The sequence below is a fragment of the Egretta garzetta genome, unplaced genomic scaffold (genome assembly GCF_000687185.1).
Source record: "Egretta garzetta isolate BGI_Z169 unplaced genomic scaffold, ASM68718v1 scaffold220, whole genome shotgun sequence".
In the NCBI taxonomy this organism is placed as follows: Eukaryota; Metazoa; Chordata; class Aves; order Pelecaniformes; family Ardeidae; genus Egretta; species Egretta garzetta.
In genome coordinates, this window is record NW_009258414.1 from 6,115,834 (window position 1) to 6,135,682 (window position 19,849).

Sequence of the window (19,849 nt, forward strand, 5' to 3'; positions counted from 1 at the left end):
GCGGGGTGTCAGCAGGACGCAAATGCAAGCAAAAGGCGTATGAGCACATATGTTTTTATGTGCAACAGAAGTTAAGCTGTGAACGCAACGCATCACCCTGCAACAGAGCTAGGGTAGAAGCGGGTCCTGTCCACCCCGGCTGACCTGCTCTCGCATCTCTGCAGCCCTGCATGCAGGCACCAGCGGGTACTGGGTGCACTGGGGGGATCTTGGGGATTCCGTGGGCCCCCCGACACGCCACACTGGCAAAGCACAGCCTTCCTCCATATCCCAGAGCAACCTATAGCTAAGGTTTGCTGCATGGTGAACTACTGGCACACTGCAAAAGCCCCTCCTAGATGTTAACATACATAAAATGTATTTAAACTGCTTCTATTTCCGAGCACCCTTAATGCTACGGGGTGCTATTCCTTTCCAGACCTCTTGTCAGCCTTCCCTGAGCATACAGTGAATTTACGTATTTTTGCGTATGAATTCCCTGCACAGTCAGTCCTTCTTGCCCATCGGATTTAAAATTAATTTTCAGAATGAAAGTTTAAGGAGCTAAACTTTTCTGCATTTCCTTTCGATAATTCCACACAAAAATAGTTTCTCCTAAATTCTGACAGCTTCAACTATTTGTGAAGACGGCACTTTTATCAAAATGTGTAAAAACCAGAACATACTGGAGTATAAAAATGCCTAACTGTATCCATAACTAAGTCTTCATTTAGTTAAAAAGTTTTAGTACTATCTCTATTACTTATTCTTCAAAGGAGAACAGTAATTGGAAAAGTTCTGCAAATTTGCATTAATGAGGCAGAAAAATCTACTATGAAGTACTCAATTTTATTAATTACCATGTAAGCAAATAAATAAAAAGCGTTAAAGCTGTAAGTATACCTAGCTCCTTCTTTTTATGATTTTGATAGTAGCTTATTTAAAATTACTTACAGGTTACTCCTAAGTCTGTCTTTATAACAGCTTGAGCTGAGAATTGTGATTTTGCCACAAATTTGAACTTCTATCAATGAATTTATATTCCACAAATACTGAGAAAGAGAAGCCACTTAAACATGCAGCAAAATTACATACTCAAAAAGTCAAATAGTGAACGGGCACAATAAAACGTAAATAGGATGAGACAGTGGTACAGAGAGGAAAAAAAGAATTAAGAGAATTCACACCATACATTATTGCCACCACTTACACCACGGTAAGATTTAAGATGATAATTCAGTCCTGACTGGAACTTAGAAGTAATATTGTCTGAAAATATGGATATGTTGATGGCACCGGCGAAACAAGGCCGGTGCCAGTCCCGACGCGCAGCGGCAGGCGGAAGGGCGAGCGCGACACTGCTTTGTCACAGCCTCCTCCATGCTGTGGCAGGTGAACACTGGTCCAGCCCAAGCAGTATTTGAGGTTGTCCTAAGCGACTAACCACCCTCAAACAGGCTCGCTTTTGGTCCAGGACCGCCCAAATCAAGTCACTGCAGATGCACCTCTGATTCCCCAATACGCCTTCAGCGTCACGGCTGCCACGATGGAACCGGCTGAGTTGAGAGCTAAAGGTGATTTCGTGCCACTGGGGAAATTCCTGCCCCTTTACACCACCTTCTGTCCCCGCGGCGTGCGACACCGCCATGGAGCGTAGCCATAAATATCTAAACTGGAGAGCAAAACACGGTTCATAGACTAAAAGTAATTAATCGCCTGTCCGAAAAAACTGAGATGCATTCCGTGGAGTTCAAAACCCTCGACCGCGGTCAGAACGATGCGAGACCTTACCACGGGTCAGTACTACTGAATCTTACCAGAAACATGGAAGAGCACTGGGATGTCAGTGGGACCCGCAGGACACAGGCGTTAGGGGATTTATTAACCAAAAATTGGTGAGGTCTCACTCTAACTGCAAATCCACATCAATACCTTTTCTGGGTTTTGATCTTTATCAATCAGCACTTGAAAGGAGCCCCAACTCCTCCTCTGTTTACTTCTTTCTTCCCTCCCCCCCATCCAGCATCCTTGCTTGCTGTCCTCAAGAAATCTCTCTAAATCCAGGGGAAAAAAGGATGCCATTAAAAATGGCCTTACTACAGTACGTGCTAGCACCATTATATGAAATAATTGCTCCTTGGGAGATTCTAGACAGTCAATTAACCCCCAATTCACGACTCAAGTGGCAGAGCAGACACTCAATGAATAAAGGGTAGGGGTTCAATTCTCAATTAGGATGAAATTTTTTCCTTAATAGTTTAATCTTGTGGTCAATTAAATCCCCTAGCGTTGTATTAATTATTATATGAATTCTAGGTAACTTCTAATTTAAAGGTTAGTTATGGTGTACTGCAACTGGACCAGAGTCCTGGACTGAAATTTTTCAAAGCTGAAAGCCTATTCTACCTTAAAGAGAAAAAATATTCTCTTTTGGAAAAAAGACAAGGAAATGTTTTTACATTGTGCTTTCCTAATCTGGGACACGTTATAAATGTCTCCTGTATTTTTATGCCAGATATAAGACTGCAATTCTGTCATAGCTCATTAGAACCAAGTTTACTGCTGCACCACATATTCATATCACCAGTTATATTAAAAAGTTTTTCTAAGCAGACTTTTAAGGATTTATCTCCTCTGCAATTGCTGTGCTTTTTTCCTATATTGTTGGGCACAGCAGCTTGGAATAGGAGCTTACTTTTCCATCTGTTAGACATATAGAGACTACCAGTTTGTGAAGTACTTTCTTGGTACTCTTTTTGGTAGAATAAAGTCCTGGATTTCCTCGGGGAAGCAAAGGACATATGCTGGTGCTCTATGGTTTCTGAGTTGCTGCAGAGATGAATTCTTCTTGGCCAGCTTTCTGTTGAGTAGGTGCTGGAATCATATAAAACAGCGACTTGCAAAAAAAAAAAAGTAAACTGGTGAGTTCCCCGGCCAAATCAGTGATCTTTTTTCAACTAATTATTTTTCTTGCTCAAAATGAACACAGTTTGCCTTTGAAAAGACTGTCTATCATTAAAAAAGCAAAGTATTGAAAGTTTTTGAAACAACTATAACAGATGTCATAGTAGTTGAAAGTACAATTAGAAAGCACAACGCCGCAGAAATAAAACTTCAAACAAAAGCGGAAGGAGTTCTTTGTGCACATCAATAATTTAGAATTATTTAAGAACTGTTTTATAGATGCAAGTGGAGCTCTTTCTGTCTACATATAAATTGAATGTGGTCTTTATAGGCAAACAAAAAGGGGATACAATCCTTTTAAATTATTTTTAGGATAATTGTTTCTGCAACAAACATCATTATTTATCAGTTTTGAAAAGAAGCCAACTGCCAACATTTGAAATGCACAAATCTTGGCACGCGACACAGAAAATGGTAATCTCCCCCCGTTTCAAAACCAGTTTTGCATTTATTTTACACATTTGTCAAGTTCTTATCTCAAAGTCCATGCAGTGTTACCTATTTCTATCAGAAATCATTGTATTTTATTTCTAATCACCTTTCCATAGCTCATTGGGTAACTCAGGAAAGCAAACATTTATTGCTACCAGATGCTGTTACCGTCCTGCTCGCTCACGTATCACTGTACATTGATTCAACAACCTGGAAAACAAGGTTTAATATGTATTATTTTGCCTTCGGTATTTCTTCTGTTATAACCTTTGCTTTTAGATAAACAGTCTCACTTTAGCAAGGAAAGCATTCTAAATCTACGCTGTAGCTACTTATCAGCCAGGAGGTGCCCACATTACGCAGTGCGGTGCCATGCAGTAAGACCCGGGATGGTCGGGATGCTACGAGCAGCCCAGTCGCACCAGCAGCCTGGCTCCCTCCGGGCCATACCCCGTTCCTGGTGCCTTCATCCCTCCGGGAGAGCACCGCGGCGCTGCACAACCGGGCGGCGCTCCTGCGGGAATCCCTTGCGGGTGCGTGGTGTGCTGCTGGCACAGCCCATGAACCCGCTTGCCTGAAGGCTGAGACGTGAACTGGCCAGGTCACCTTCTCTTGTTCTACCGATAGCAGAACCGTGAAGGTACGAGTCGAGTCTTTGAAAGAGATGCTTCAGTATTTTCCTTCCTTTGTTAGGTTTTTAAAGGGGAGCTGGGACAGCTCAGGGAAGAGGCTGCTCTGAACCTGACAATCTCTTTGTTTCTCTATTTCTCTATTCCTTTCTTTCCATCCGTAAACTTTCTTAAGGGAGTAAATGATCTATTCTGTCCTTGAAACTAACTGCATTGTTTGTCTCTGTTCCCTTTTGTTCTGGGGTAAACCCCCCCCCCCACTAACCCGGGATTCTGATGGGTAGAGAGATGAGATGTTCCTCTTCAGAGGAGAAGGAAGATATGGGAATACAGGAGGGTCCTTGAGGCTGTAAACTTTCTTAAGAGGAAATGGCAACGGACATTTTTGTAGCGTCACAGAAGAGCAACCGGCTCCTCAACGGCTTCCACTCACACGTTCGAACATCAGAACGCAATTTCACCGAAGTCAGCCAGAATGCAAGAGGAGAGGCCTCCACCCAGCTGCTTCGGTGCTTCCCACAGCACGAGACACCACGCTCTGCCCTTGAGACAGCGGAACGCCCGCATGAAAAAAAACCTAGTAAAAGTACAAATTTCAAACTTTGAGACATCAGTTATCTATCATTAAAAATTAACCCATGCATCTTTGCAGGTTTGCCCTCATTGCTGAACCCTCCCCCCCCCAAAAAAAAAAAAAATTCTGTCAGTTTAGCTACAACTATTCCAGAGTGATAATCATACTTTTCAGGTTCTTGGGACCATTGAAGCGTCAGTATTTTATGTGATTGATGATATATGAGCTGCTAGTTGTGTAAAATTAAAACTCCAGCCTGATTTATAATATATTTAATATACGCTATATAGGCAGTGATGTTTACAAAACACTAATCCTAAAACAGGGTGCTGAAAAATTATCTTGTATATTAGAGAGAATTCTTATTATGGGTAAGGCTATGATCTGCAAGTGCCTGACTTATTTTCTCCTGAGATTTCGGCATGTATATATAGAGAGAGATTTGTAATGAATGTTCTTGGCACAATAAAACTCTCTCTCAGGAACTCACTGAACAGTTTTTGCATATTCGTGGCTTTTCTTCTTGAATATCAAAAGCTTCATACAAAGAAACAAAGGAATTGTTGTTCTTATTACTGTTGTATTTTAATTTTGCAAAAATATTACTATTTCCTTAAATACACCAGTTAAAAGACAATTCAGTGAAGATATTCACTTCTTATAGAGTAATTTCATGCTCTCCTTTCCATCTAAATCCCTTCTGCCTGTAATGCCGTAGGCTATATGACAATAATGTCAAAAGTCAAACAGCAACTCTGGTGACTCCTCCTTTAATATGTGAATTTCCCCACACTTTTGCCTGGAGGGCACCTTCATTACAATTACTTTCTAGATTTTAAAACTAACAAAACCCAAGACAACAATAATAAATACAGGCCAATTTCCTAATTGACAGAGTCTAAAATGTCTCCAAAGGTTACAGATGTACAAATAACATGTTATTTTCTGAGCAATTCCTATTTTCTGACCTCTGTGAATAGACACGCGCACACACACACCTACTGCATTTTCTGCTCCAGCTCAGCCATCCGCCAGAGATGCTCCATCCTCCACCACACTGTACATCAAAAAGGCATCTTCCACCACACCAGAAGAGGCTCTCCATTGAACCGTCATTCAAAATTTTTCAGTTCTGTATCCCCTCACCGAGAGCACTCACACGAATAAGCCATGGGATACACCAGCAAATTCACACAAGCCGAGTCTCGCTATCAAAATATTGCACAGCAGTCCAGGCGACGGACAAAATAGATTCAAAACTACACAATGTTTTATAGATTACAACATCTCAAAATACACCTGGAAGCAGAATTTTATTTCTGGAACTACTTGTTATTGCCTATCATATTCTGTCAAGTAGAAGAAAAATCTGCTCTGGAAACTACTGTCACATTGACTACAAAATAAAAGAAGAAAATAAATCAGTTGGTATTTCAAGAGCAACATGCAACAACCGAGCATGACCAAAGAAGTGTGCCTGGGGAATTCTGCGTTGGAATAATCACTGTCCTTCCAGCTTAGTACTCATTTGCCTTGAATTTCAGACTTCTAATGGCTACAAAGGTTGAAATACAAGCGAGCCTGTGTATGTGCAATACAACCTTTTGGGAAAAAGATATATTTTTAACAGTTCTCGTGAACATGATTAAGCATTACAAACACATCACAGAGGAACCACATTTCAAAATGACTTAGGAGTCCAACTTTTACTTTCAAAAGTGGCTCAATTACTTAGGGGCTGACTTTCACAGGTATTCATGCAAACTGCAGTTACAGAAATAGGAGAGATGCCTCAAACCCCCTCAGAAGTCTGAACCTTCGAGCTAAAGCTGCTAAGGCACTTCGTGTCCTAATGCTGGGCACAGATGTGTTGATGAGGCATTGATGGGATATCTAAAAAAACCCACAGCTAATCTCACAGCTGCCTTTATCCCTCTAAATGCACGCCCAAGGTCCCTCTGGCCACAGGTATTTTGGCTGTGAAGCTTAACCTGGGTCCTGTTTGAAGGATCTGAGATGGACCGTAAGCCAGGGATGACAGTACTCCCTGGTCGGTGGTCTTGCAAAACCCAAATGGAGCGACCGCTTGAGAGACAGGAGTCCTGTTTTCAAACCAGCAGATGATTGGGTTGGGATTATTTAGTAAAGGAGTTTGGGGAGGGAAGAAAAGACACAAAGCAGCTCAGCAATACAGCCGATAATGCAGCGGGCCCAGGGACCTAGTTAAGGAACCTGCTTGCATGAATATTTAATCACTCAGATGAAGTGGAACAGCTTTAACTGGAGATAGTGAGATAGAGAGGCATTTTAGAAACAGTGCCTTGGTTATTCCAGGCATTTTCCCACCACTAAATTCATTTATGGATAATATACAGAATAATAACATGAAAAAAAACTTGAATACAGTCAAGAAAAAACCCCCAAAAACAACCTAAAAAAAGCTTCCAGACATATTTCTACATATGTGTGCTTTTCTGCATGAGGACAGTAAGGCTTTGGGTAACATTCATAATACACATTTCATTTACTTGCTCATTCTCACGCTACCTCACCCATGCACCTACTTGCTACTGTATTAGTAAGAATCATTAAAAGAACATCGCAACATTAATAATGAACTTACTCAAAAGTACAGTGAGTTTCATGGAAAGAATTCAAAATGGGCCACTTTTCTTCAAAATACAGTGCTTGTTTTAAGACAGCTGAAATGTTATTGATTGCTTACTATTGTGGCCTTCCACTCTTTCAGGTATGATGCTTCATTTCCAAAATACAGCTGATAATATGAAAAAGTTACTAATAACACTGCCCATCCCCAGAAATAAATATGGCTGTAATAAACAAACACCTAAACCAGTAAATTGTACAGAATTGGTGCCCTCTGCTCCAGCAATCAGACATGAAATCTGATTTCCTTGGAATTACAGCCTGAGCTGGCTGTGGCGCAGCCCTCCGCATGTCCTGGAGCCCCAGCGGCTTCTGAGTTCAGTATATGGGGTCGCATCAGGTCTGCTAACAAGACACCACGTAACTTTATTCAATGTCATTCAAGGCAATGCCTGACATGTAATGAAGCACGCAATTACTCTGATTTCATGACTCCCTATCTATTTCAAGAGGATAATCTTTTTCCACTTCCAATCTGAAGTTAGTTCACTACCTTGTACGTCCACTAAGGATTTATTAACTTTTATTAACAGGAATATTTTCTCTAATGCAGCATATACACAAACATTTTGGAGATGCACGTAACTCCGTAGTTTTGTTCTCAGCCTCCCCGTCACCAGAAACCTCTGGGCAGCAAGTCCTCCTCAATACGGAAAAGAGAGCTCTTATTACCATCTTAACATGACTTTTACACAGAAAGCAGACACACTCCACAGATCCTAAGTTATTCAAAAGTTCAAATTAGAAAAAAAAGTCCTGAATACATAAAAATGCTACACAAAATACCAGGAACCTGTGCTAGGTACACTCCAAGGCTTCCCCATAAGCCCTGCACAGCACGCAGAGCATCTCCCTGCAAGCACTGCAACTCTCTTGAGTTGTCCCCTTCTCTGGAAATTAGGTTACCTATGGCAAAGTCCACCGATGCTATGAAGACTGGATTTGATCTTTGACAGCAGGAGCACACACTGCTGTCACAATTAAGAGCATTTTTGGTCTTCTCTGGTCTTGATTGAAACAGGTTCTGGAGCCAGGGCCATAGCTGTGTCACTTAATAATATTTCACTGATATGTAACATCTATGGGCAACATGAAAAACTCTAAAGCCCAGCTCGCCATCAGTAACCCTTAGAAAAGAAAGCTCTATTTTATGCAGTGCAGCTTCCGTGAATTTCTTGAAGGTCATCCTCAGACGCAAATATTGCAAAACTTTCAAAACCACCAATTAACAATTTCTGTTATTAATTTAAATTTTTATCCCTTCACTTACTTTGGCTTAAATCGAGTGCATGAAATATGCCCAAAATGTCTTTACCTATAACAGACACCTGTACTGAAAGCAGAAGTTTCTGGCTTCTAAGCAGTTTCCCAGTGAAGAAGCGTTTCATGGTAGTCTTTGCTGTCCTTGCAGGAAATGACATGGTTTTTTCCGTATCATATACTGTCTGTACAAACAAAAATTTCAAGCAGTGACAGTCTGTGACTGACTGGAGGAGTTCAAACAGAGAAGAACCCTACATGGATGCACGGCTGCCCGCTTGGGCACGCAAATGCACAAATAGTTTCTGAGGAGCAGGGCTGGTGCTTACGGCTGGCTCAGAGCAAGGCAGGGGGAGGCTGAACCCCTGTCCGCCGGTTCCCAGAGATCTCAAGGATTTCTGCAACATGAGAAAACTATTCAGCAACCTTTCAGGATGCGTATTTTTCAGATCTTACTGCGCATAATGAGGACTGAAGGCAAACTTATTAAATAACTCATAGACATTAAGAATGTCGCGAACTGCAGTTCCCAGGTTAATGACTTTGCTTCAGAGGTGTTACGAATCAGAGGATTCAAAGGGTTGGTTTTAATACACGTGCTAACTCTAAGGAAAAGATTCCTGGGCCTAATCCAGAAGCTTTCTTAGGTCACTGGGTGCCAATCAGCAATTTTTCTCCCCTTTTTATGCCTTTCAAATCTGATATAGCTCAATAATATAGACCTACCTAAAACGTAATTCACAGTATTGGAGGAAAAGTGGCAACGATAAAGTCTGAAGAGACAACTGACTTTGGAGAGTAGCTACCTTATTTCTGTCTTATTTCGTTATTTGCCAATTTTATGCCATGAACTTGCATCAATACCTTGCTAAAAAAATTGGTCCAAAGCCTTTTCAGTAAAGAAAATTTCATTATTTCAGCACACTTATATAGAGTCATAATTTGTAGTGTTTAGACAGCAATGCATTAAAGCCACTGAAATCTAATAACTAAAACATTAATAAATTATATATCAGGGTAAGAAACTGTCTTGGTCCAGCTGCCAAGAGAATTATGAAGCAGGTACTTTACTCTTCAGAAAAAATGCATTCTTAAAAATGATTCTGCAAATAAAGTTCTAATATAAACTTAATGTAAAAGATGTGGCCTTGGAATACTCCATTAATATCTCTTACAAAACTGCCCTTGCATTTATAAATGTTTGAGCAATGGTCAAACGCACAATCATAAACCTATGAGTTTAGACACTTCAAAAATTAAAGCTCTACCATTACTTCAAGTATACCTTGAATTTGAAGTGTTAGTAAAGAGTTTGCCTTGGTTTCATGGGTTTGGTTTTGTTTGGATTGATCGGCTAACGAAAGATCTCATCTACTCTTAGGCCACCATTTTGAGAGTTGTCAGTTTGCGTGCAGGTTAAATTTAACAACAAAAAAAACACTTGTGGAAAAAGCCTTCACCGAGAATAGAGCGCTGTGCTTCTTACCTTTCAGTATTCTCAGAGGACAGAAAATGCAAAAATAACTCTGAATTTTCCAGTGAACATTTGCACTGCATGTGACACTTCAGGTTTTTAGAAAAAGAAACCCTAGCAACCTTTATACCCGTGTATTATTGCATCCGCTGCTTATGAGATGACCCCTGGGTCTCCAATATACAGACGTAGATACCAGAAGGAACTCAACTTCACTTCTAATTTTGGGAGTTTTTCGTGTGCCTCAAGAGGAGATTCATGAGCACATTCATGAAAAAGATTGCTTTTTTCTCATTATATCTTTAACATGCAAGTATTGATACGTCAAAGAAACAGCATGGCGAACATTTGAAGTGTTGGCACCTATCATACACTTTGTATACACGCTGCGTGTTACAGCTTCATACTCTTCGTTCCCTTCCTTATTCCTCGCACTCTCCATCTGGATGCTTTCAGATTAACTGTTGAAAAGTCCTCTTTCTGGAGGACACCCCACCACCGGGGCCGTTGCTGTTTCAGGTGCTCCACGCCTGCTCGCTCTCCTCCCCTCACACCGTGAGTAACCCAGGCCTCTGGCAATGATTAATTTAAACAGCATAAAACCTCTTTTCCGCTAATGAAATACGATAAATAAATATAGTTATTCTTTCATTACCGCACTCTCTAGCCATCTGAAAATACTTCACTCAGCTGACAGAAATGATGCAAAGTTCCCATTTCCTTGAAGTAATAAAGGGAAAGGTTTCTTTAATAAAATGTGAAGGGGTAACTGCCAGATGCACAGTTTTGGAGGCTACCGTCTACTGGAAACACAAGACATGGCCCTCGAGTCCAGACTTGTGCTCTGAAGACGCAGACAAGTGGGCTAGAGGAGGGCAGTATCGCCACCAAGCAGCTCTGGGAAATTCAGAGCAAATCACTTTCTCAACAAATACCATCTTGACTCCTACTCAAAGACTGCCTGAACAATGGGTAAGTCTGAAGACACTGGTCATTTGTGAAATTTTCCTATGACATTTTACTCTGGTTCGCTTAGGGTGGAGTGCAGCTCCAACACCCATGTGCAGACCCGGTCAAGGCACGCCGTGGTCCCCCGGGCCCCACATGTCCTGCTTTCCTCCCACCGAAATCAGAGCTGGTGTGCGCTGGGTCTCAGCAAGGCTCGGGGCTCGTCACCCATCCAGGAGGTGCAACACCTGCCCAGCCTGTGACCGGGAACCGCTCCTGCCTGGAACAACAACCAGTACTGTTAGCTGGGGGAGCGATCTTCCAAAATACCAGGCTTTGCCCAAACCCCGTTCCCACTGAAGACGCCATGAGCATTCCCATCGATTTCACTGTGGCAAGAGCTGGGCCAGTGCCTTTTATGACTCCATCCTATAGTTTGAAATATTTCTTGTCATGCAGTCAAACAGAATAATTGTACCGGCATTTAAATCCGACAGGAAGGCATGGCCAAATTCTTTTCTGGCTCATTTAACCTTCCGAATGCCAGAATTCGTACGGAAGTTTCTATAAAGCCTGTACAGTGCTGTGTCAGACACAATCCTTTCCCATACAAGAGATTTTTTCCAGGATATACACTGAAGCAGATGAATTTAAAATTTAGTTTCTGTGAGCAATTGTGCAGGTAAAATGTAACTGCCTAAAACCAGACATAGCAAGGAAGCGCAATCAGGAAGAATTTGTGTTTAAGTTTCTGTAAACATTTGGGGCTATGTTCTGGGGGGGGATTTTCTAACTCTTGTTTCCTTTCACTAACGATTTCAAAATAAAGTACAGATTACTCTTCACAGGGTTTTCACTCGTGCCCTGACATGGATGTGCAGGCAAAACGCTTGTGCGCCATAGTGGTTAAAGACATCTGACAAAAATATAGTGATGTATTTTGTATAAAAAAAATAAAACTCCAGACCTATAAAGATGTTTGACTTTGTTGTCCTCTAATGTTAAGCCTGACCATACTTACTAAAAGGATGATGAAAGGATGCGGAGTAATTGAGATTTAATGGCATTTCTCCTTCAAAAAGCTTAAAGGTCTGGTCTGTAAGTGGGCTCTAGCCCCTCTGCGCTGAGGCAGCTGCTCCTTCTGCAAATTCTGCCCCACCAACACGTGCGAACAGCTCAGTGAAATCAGAACAGCCTCATATTAACTGTCTTTTAAAGAAAAACTGCTCAGCTATATTCTCTTCAGCCTTAATTACCTTGAAATTACTTTGATGAGAACAAAGTGGCACATTTTTGTCTGGTGCTGAGATCACTTAAAATGGGACATGGAAAACAAAAATTGTGTATCCTGAGGGATATTGCAGGTTTTGCCTATAATAATTACAATAGCTTCCATTTTTTTTTTATGCCAAGATTTCACATAAGTAGTACTACTGCTAAATTTTAGTCACTTAATTTTCATTTGTTGCTATCTTAATTGTTACGGAGTGCTCAGATTTGTAAAGTTGTGTCAAGGTGTAAAACACGAAAATGTGTTCAATATATGCCTTCAATAATTTCTTTGTTGTTTGAAAACTTCCAACTTACAGCAAAGCTGGCATTTTATGGCCTGCAGAGCTATAAATCATTTTTAAAATCATGATGATATTACTCAAAACAGATGTGAAAACATATGTTTGCCACGGCTGTATAAACCGCTTACTTGTCATACTTAATAAATGTTGATACTTTTATTTTAACTACATTCCTTCTTAATAACTTTGAAAATCTTTTCCATGGTAAATATATTTTGCCTTAGTAAAAGTAATGGCAGGTTTTGAAAAACAAAGCCTGTTCTGTATACAAATTATACGTCTATTTTTTGCTGAGCAACCCAGCACAGATCCCACTCTTCAGTGGCCGTCCACATCTGCCTATGAAGAACATCCGACATATTTGAGGTGCACCAGAGCCCAAAATAATTACACAGGAGAGAATAGTAATAGCATTAGGAAGAAAAAAATCTATATGGGAGTGAGTGAGACAAATCATTGAGGAATAACAGCGCTTGTATGGGGTGACAGGGGGGCCCAGCACGCCCAGGCATCGACTCCGTCCCACTGGTGCAGCCCATCAATTACTGGGTGCTTGTAGCCTCTAAAAGAGAGGTTCCTACAGGAACCACAATATAGGTCTCTCACTCTGCCAAATGCAATACCAGCTCGGAATTGTTGGATACGCAATGTCGGTGCCTTGAAAATGTCAGCATTTGTCCCATTATACTGTTGTCAAAAATGTTTCTGTTCTGGAGCCATGGGATTACTTGAAAATTACATCTTTACTTGACAAAAAGAAATAATTTCTCATTCTCTATTTTCAGAGAAAAACTTGACCTGTGCAGACCAAGCAGAAAACCAGAACCATTATTCTATCTTTAAAATGATAATTTAAAATGTCTCATGATTTTGAAGCACTTTTTTCTGATGCAGATGAAATCTCTGAACACCAAGTTCAACCTAAAGAAACCCTGTAAGTGCACGCAGAAGTACCACATGTATAGAGACTTATTTCCCAGTGTATAATCCAACTGAAGAAAGATAACATTATACAGAAATGTAGACCAGGAATGAACAAACCTATACAACTTTAATCTGAAGGTGAACTATGGTACACAAAATGTTAGCGTCAGATCTTTGTGATTTCGGACATGTTCGTACAAGGAACATTCAACAATCACAGGAGCCTGGGAATTGGGTTCACAGGTGGCGGGGTTTAAATTATTTTCAGGCTTTTGGGGATTTCTGTATTGTCTTTTCTGATTCTTAAACTCTACCTTCCTTCATCGGTCATGAGTGACAGAACTGCTACCACCAATAACTACATAATTTGCATCTTCAAACCCCATAGGATAGTGAATTGTTTCTCTGAAAAAATTACTAAATATGTGGCAAGAAACCATGCAGAGTTCAACAACAAATCAACTACACTTTCAGATTTAGCTTAAATACTCACCTATGTAATTCCTACAGAAATGTAATGTTTTAATCTTGGGAATGAAGGTATGGTTGATAACTGTTTGGCCTCTGGTGTTGGTGCATAAATGCCAACAGGAGTCAAGAGGGAAGGATTTAAGCATGATGATCCAGAAAGAAAATTATCTCAGAATGGCACAAAAGGGCTCTTTTGGGGTTCATGAGGAAAATGCTTAAATGCCTAGGGAAACCAGTGAATAGAAAACAGCTTCTTCTGCTTTCAAGAGGAGAGAGAGTTCAGTACAAAAATATAAAATATAGGAAGTTTCAGGCTCTTCCTACCCACACCTGGATCAGTCACAGATGTCTAAGGAATAGAGCTGGTCATACAAAATCATGAATCTGCTCAAATAATTTTACATAACTCTGGAACCACAGCACACATGGAGCCTCCAAATTCTCTTGAGTAGCTCATACAACTGTCTATACCCGTCTTTTTAGTTTTCTCAAAAAATACATTGCATACAGAGAGTGCAATCATTTATGCAGGTCTGATTTTTACAGATAACCTAAAATCATCTCAACCAAAATATAAATCAGTTCGTGTTTTCATTTATGATAAAAAGTTCATATTGACAGTAGACTTGTAAGTACATTAAGCTTATGTCGCCTCCTCTTTCGGTCACTTCCTTCTCTTTCTTTTCCTTCACATCTTTTTCACTCTGAAACCTTAATACGTCCCTCAGTAGATGCCTTTGCAGTATTTCTCCAGTATTTACTTACCTTCAGCTTTCTTTTCTTTCTTTAACTATATCCCATCTTCTTTTTTTTTTCGCAGGCCCTCATTTTGTATGGGGCTTTCTATCAGAATAAACCTCTCGCCTATTAATATGATTTATTTTTTTGTTGTATTTGCAAGGAGACAAAATGGCTTCTTGTTCCTTGCTGTGCAGCCACGAGATGCCACGCACTCTCTGTCGCTACGCCACCTCCCTGGGGCTCACCTGCGCGCACCAACGCATTCGTTTTGTCCGGTAGCCGCCGATCACTGCAGGGGGGGCCGAGCAGAGGAGGCACCTCCCAGCCTACGGGACAGTCACTCCAGGCCAAACGCCACTTCTTCCCTTGCTGCCCCTCACTTGTGAGCTAACGTAATATATTAGACACAAAAAACGTCTTATTTCCCTCACCTATGTACCAGCATTAGAGCACTCTGCACACACATCCACCAAAGGCAAAGAAGCAATACCATGTGACTAATCAAATATTTGCGAGGAACTCCATAAATAATTGAGTCAAAAGACCGGCAAAATATTAGCCCCATGCTATATAAACAGAGAGAAGCAAAGATCTGATTGTTTACACTTCCTAAGGAGAACGCCATGTAAATTCACTGGATACATTATTCATTGCAATTAGGCACTTCGCTCTCTTAAATTTATAATATGATGCCATCGCATATGCAGAATACTAGAAAAAGGAATAAAACACTTAATAAGGGTAATTAAATGCCTGCGGTGGAAAATAGTCTGTAATTTTACCTTTCTCCTTCTGTATTTTTTTTAGGCTGGTCCCAGTCTCTTGATCAATGAGTTCTCCTTCCCTGCTGTTGGTCAGCATAGCTAAAAAAAAAATCAGAGTGCACAGCTATATAACACTGTCAGTAAAATACGTTAGAAGAGAGGAAAATACTAAATTATATTTCCTCTCTGTCAATATTTTGGTATGTTAACATTCATTTATACTATATAAGTTCTAAAGCAATTGACCATTTTTATTGTCCATAATCAACCATTTCACTGTCCCAGTTCAGCACTCAGAGCCAAGCAAAATATGCAGCAAAAGCAAATTTGCTCAAGTTGATTAAACAACCATACCAAGATAGAACCCAAATTACTACTGAGATGAATGTGATTTCTCATGAAACGTTCAAATTAACTAATTAGAAAAGTACTTCGCAGAAATCATTTTGGGGAAAAATACATTTAAGGATTCAAGTATTAGTAATTATCTAAAAAGTAGCAAGCTTAATAAAAAATACAGCTAGACAGATAGTAACCCGAATTGATAGGTGACAGTGAAAAACAATGCGCTGTAGTGCTGAAAGAAATTCTTTACTTAACACCTGCAAGATCAGTGAGAGGTGTTAAGTTTATGATTTTAGAACGCCTACTTTCTTTGTTCTTATTTGATTAAAGCATCTCCTTCTCTGCAATTAACCAACTACAGAATCTACAGGTATTCCAGTGAGGACACTTGTTAAAAACTTTATCACCATACTTTAGGGAAAGCTTTTTTTTTGGGGGGTGGTTTTTTTTTTAAATCACAAAAGTAAAAATACATATATGTTTATATAGATACAAAGTATACATACATATCTTTACAACAGTAAGAGTTAGACTTCAACACAGAGAAATGTTTGGTTCTATATAAATAAAACCTGGTTTTCTTTAAAAAACTTCCAGCACCATTTCTGGAGCCCAGAGGCTTTGCAGTGTGTGCTACTACTATTAAGAAAAGAAGTTAGAGGAGCTTTCAAATGCTACAGTGAGGACAAAAGTCCCTTTTTCACTGTTGCTATAGGAAGTTACATTTCTTGTCCTGTATATTCCTAGCCCTCTTTTACATATGAAAAAAGCTGAGGGGAATGAATCTACTTTCTGGTCTCTGCCCTGTGCGTGCGTATGTTTTCGGCAAAGCAGTTCAGGCTCCACCGATTAGTTTGTGTAGAGCCAACTGCGCGACGCCGTGCCACGGTGCTGCTGCATGGACCACAGTCAAACCCACAAAATCCCAGCAAGTAGCTGAGTTATTTGGTGGGAGTGAAGTCTACGCTGACTTACGTGGACCGCACTGTTTTTGTAGTCTAAATCTAGCTCAGCAGTGCCTGCATCGGCTCCAGTCACTGTGAAGACAACAGTGTTGACATACACTGACACGAGAAGATGCTAATTGACTTGCCCCAGATCCCTCTTGGAGGCACCAAGAATAGGATCCAAACTTCCTCTAGACTGAATTAGCATTTTAAACACCAGATCAATAATGCACAGGCTGTGAAAGCTGTGGTGAAGAGACCAAAAAAAAAATCAAAAAGCCCTCAGCCTCGTGCTGATGAGGGAACGTGTGGACACGAGGAGGTTTTTGGAACGGAAAAGCCATCATATAATCTGTGACTTTTCTGACATACACATGAAGAAAAAGATATTTTGCTGTTTTCCAATTCCAGGTGCCTTCAGAGGCACTTTCTTACTCCAGCATGCAAGAGAAGCTGGTCATACCTGAGAAGGGGTGATACCTTCTGTGCCTGGGTGGATACTGGCACAGAATGAATCTGAGGGGCCGGGCTCTGCATAGTGATGAACCCAATAAAAAAAAAACCTCTAGCGATGAAGTTTCTGGGTTGTTTTTTTAGGATGTGCGCACTTTCCTGAGCTTCCCAGCAAAGAAATATTTGCCTCAACAAACTCCTAAAGTCCTTGAGGTCAGTAACTGCGAAGGGGTGTGACGCTGGAGAGCACTAACCAATTCTGTCTGGTGTGTTGTCCAACTGGGACGGCGAGCTGGACACGCTGCTGCTCTGATGGGAGGAAGCGTGGCTCCCAGGCCGCTGACTGTCTTCTAGGGACGGAGCTGGAGAAGGGCTGTCTTGAATCCTTTCCTTGAAACAGAAATAAAACAAGGTCTGTGCAATTTAATTCATGAACTTCACTGAAGCTCCATGAAAAAAGGAAGCTGGCTAAAGCAGAAATAACAAATGGTCTTCCTGAGATAGTGAACAGAATTCACATTGGAAGAGCGCTATAGCCTTCTATAGCCAAAAAGAGCAGAGCCTTCGACATGCAATGTATCTGGGCACAGCTTTTCATCCTTCGTGGCACGACACAGCATTTGCCACCTCTTCTTTTTTTTTTTTTTTTCTTGGTAACTTTTTATTTTCTAACTTTTTCCACACGTAAGAACATACAGAATGTTCTTTCACTTTATTTTCACAAACTGCTTCTAATCTACAGATAGTAAAACTGCCTGTATGAATCACATTTCAAATAAACAATTCAGATTTGGACTAAATAGTCACTAAATACAGTGAAATTTGTAAACTCAGTAGAATAAATTACATCAATATCTTCTCAGGGTAGCGCCCAGACAAATTTTAAAAGCTGTGGCACTGCTAAGAACTTCACTTTTGCATGAAAAGCACCACTGGCTACCAAAACTAAGAATGTGCTTGCAAATTCTTATGGATACATTTGCACACAAAACTTTGATATTCAGCTCTGATTTAAATATACATAGTACTTTAAGTAAGGAGAAAAAAAAGGATAAGAAATTATAAAAGCTTAGCAAAATTAAATCCTGCAGTTCTGTGTATCCATACTTGCAGATTGCCTGAAGATGCCATGGAGTTTTCATCAGTAAAAATCTTTAGGAAGAGGTTAGACAAGCGTGGCGTAAGTAATAATTCATCCTGTCTTGAGGAAGGCAAGAGATTATATGACCTCTTGAGACCCCTTCCAAGCCAGTGATTCCACATGTATAATTTTTCTGGATTAATTCAAAATTCTGGTGCCCTTCATTCCTGTTCCCAGGACCAACAAAAAATGAGAATCTAGATTTTTCTTCTAGAAAGGGACAGAACATGGCCTGCGATACTCTAGATATTCTTATCTTAAAATCCCTTCTATGTCTTAAATCCTCTATTAAAAGTTGTTGAAAGTGTCGTTCCAATGGAGACACACTAACAAGGAGCTGCTTGAAGTCACAGAATTCCAGAAGCTGCATCTTTGGAATTGCCCTCATCCCTGGCAATAGGCTGTTCCCTGGGAAAACTCTGAACTGAAATACGACTTTAACGGTTGGACTTGATGATCTTAAAGGTCTCTTCCAACCTAAACGATTCTATGATTCTATGACTTTTTTTTTTTTTGTAAAAGGGAGATCCTTTTGCCCCCGCCTCATTAAAAATCACAATTACAGTGTAAACTGGGGAAGTTGTCTCAAAGGAACTTTGCGATGTTTCTACCTTTCTAACCTCTTCTCAAAGGTATTTCATTAGGATTGTGCAATCTGGCTACTTGGTGGCAATTTACCATGTGCTTTTGAAAATAAACTCAATAGCATCTGAACTTTTTATGTAGTTTTTTGCTAGACAGTATGCTAAATCAATACTATAGCTTTAGGAAGAGAATGGTAGATTCTAATAGTTTTTCCATTATAAGTAGCTAGTGTAATAGCTTCTGCTCGTAACCTGTTGCGGCAATTCATTAATAACACTGGCAGTAAGATCGACATTTAAGAACATTCTGTTCCCCATTAAAACCATCTCTCTAAATCATGCTCATCTTCGTATTTACAGATCCATTTGAGAATGATGCAAAGGGAATGTGAGATTGGATCCTCCCAATAGCAAGAGGTGGCATTTGCCTATCCCAGTCACACCAGCTGAAAACACGGCATTGAATGTGTTTTTAATGGGATAGTTATTGTACACTAAATAACAACTGAGCCTCAAACTCATGTAACAGATGTGTATCTATTACATAGCTGCTAATCCTCAACGGATCTGTTTTCACTAATTATCTGTTATTTAATGAACATACAATAACTAATAAATCTTAAAGGTAGACTTTTAATTGCAGTATTTTTGAATGCTAATTAAAAAGTGTTTATTAAGTTTTAACAGACCTGCATCAACTATGTTGAGTCACAAGTTCTTAAAATTTTGAAAACTGAATGGTTTTAAACAAACAATTTTTCAAATTCTGGGGAGAAAAAAGTCAAAGTGACTGATCTTAAAACTCTCTTGTGTTTTCTTCTTCTCAGGCTCCGAAAGACTGGTTTTAGAGGGGCGGAAGAGTCATGACTTACTCTGTGGATGGGTTGCTTATGAAGTTACTTTTAGAAGTCACATTCTTACCCCAAGAAGTATTCTCCTAAATAAATGATGAATCCTATGCATGCAATCCTGAGCTTA

General features: G+C 40.2%; 1 protein-coding gene across 1 annotated transcript in view; it reads right to left on the reverse strand.

The window, feature by feature from the left end:
* Window positions 1-19,849, reverse strand: part of DACH2 (dachshund family transcription factor 2) — a 100,643-nt gene that overhangs the window by 38,877 nt on the left and 41,917 nt on the right. The window contains exons 4-5 of the mRNA XM_035898814.1: window positions 17,401-17,536; window positions 15,420-15,500 (exon numbers count right to left, since the gene is read on the reverse strand). Coding sequence (XP_035754707.1) covers window positions 15,420-15,500; window positions 17,401-17,536 — 217 coding nt within the window. The remainder of the gene's footprint in view (window positions 1-15,419; window positions 15,501-17,400; window positions 17,537-19,849) is intronic.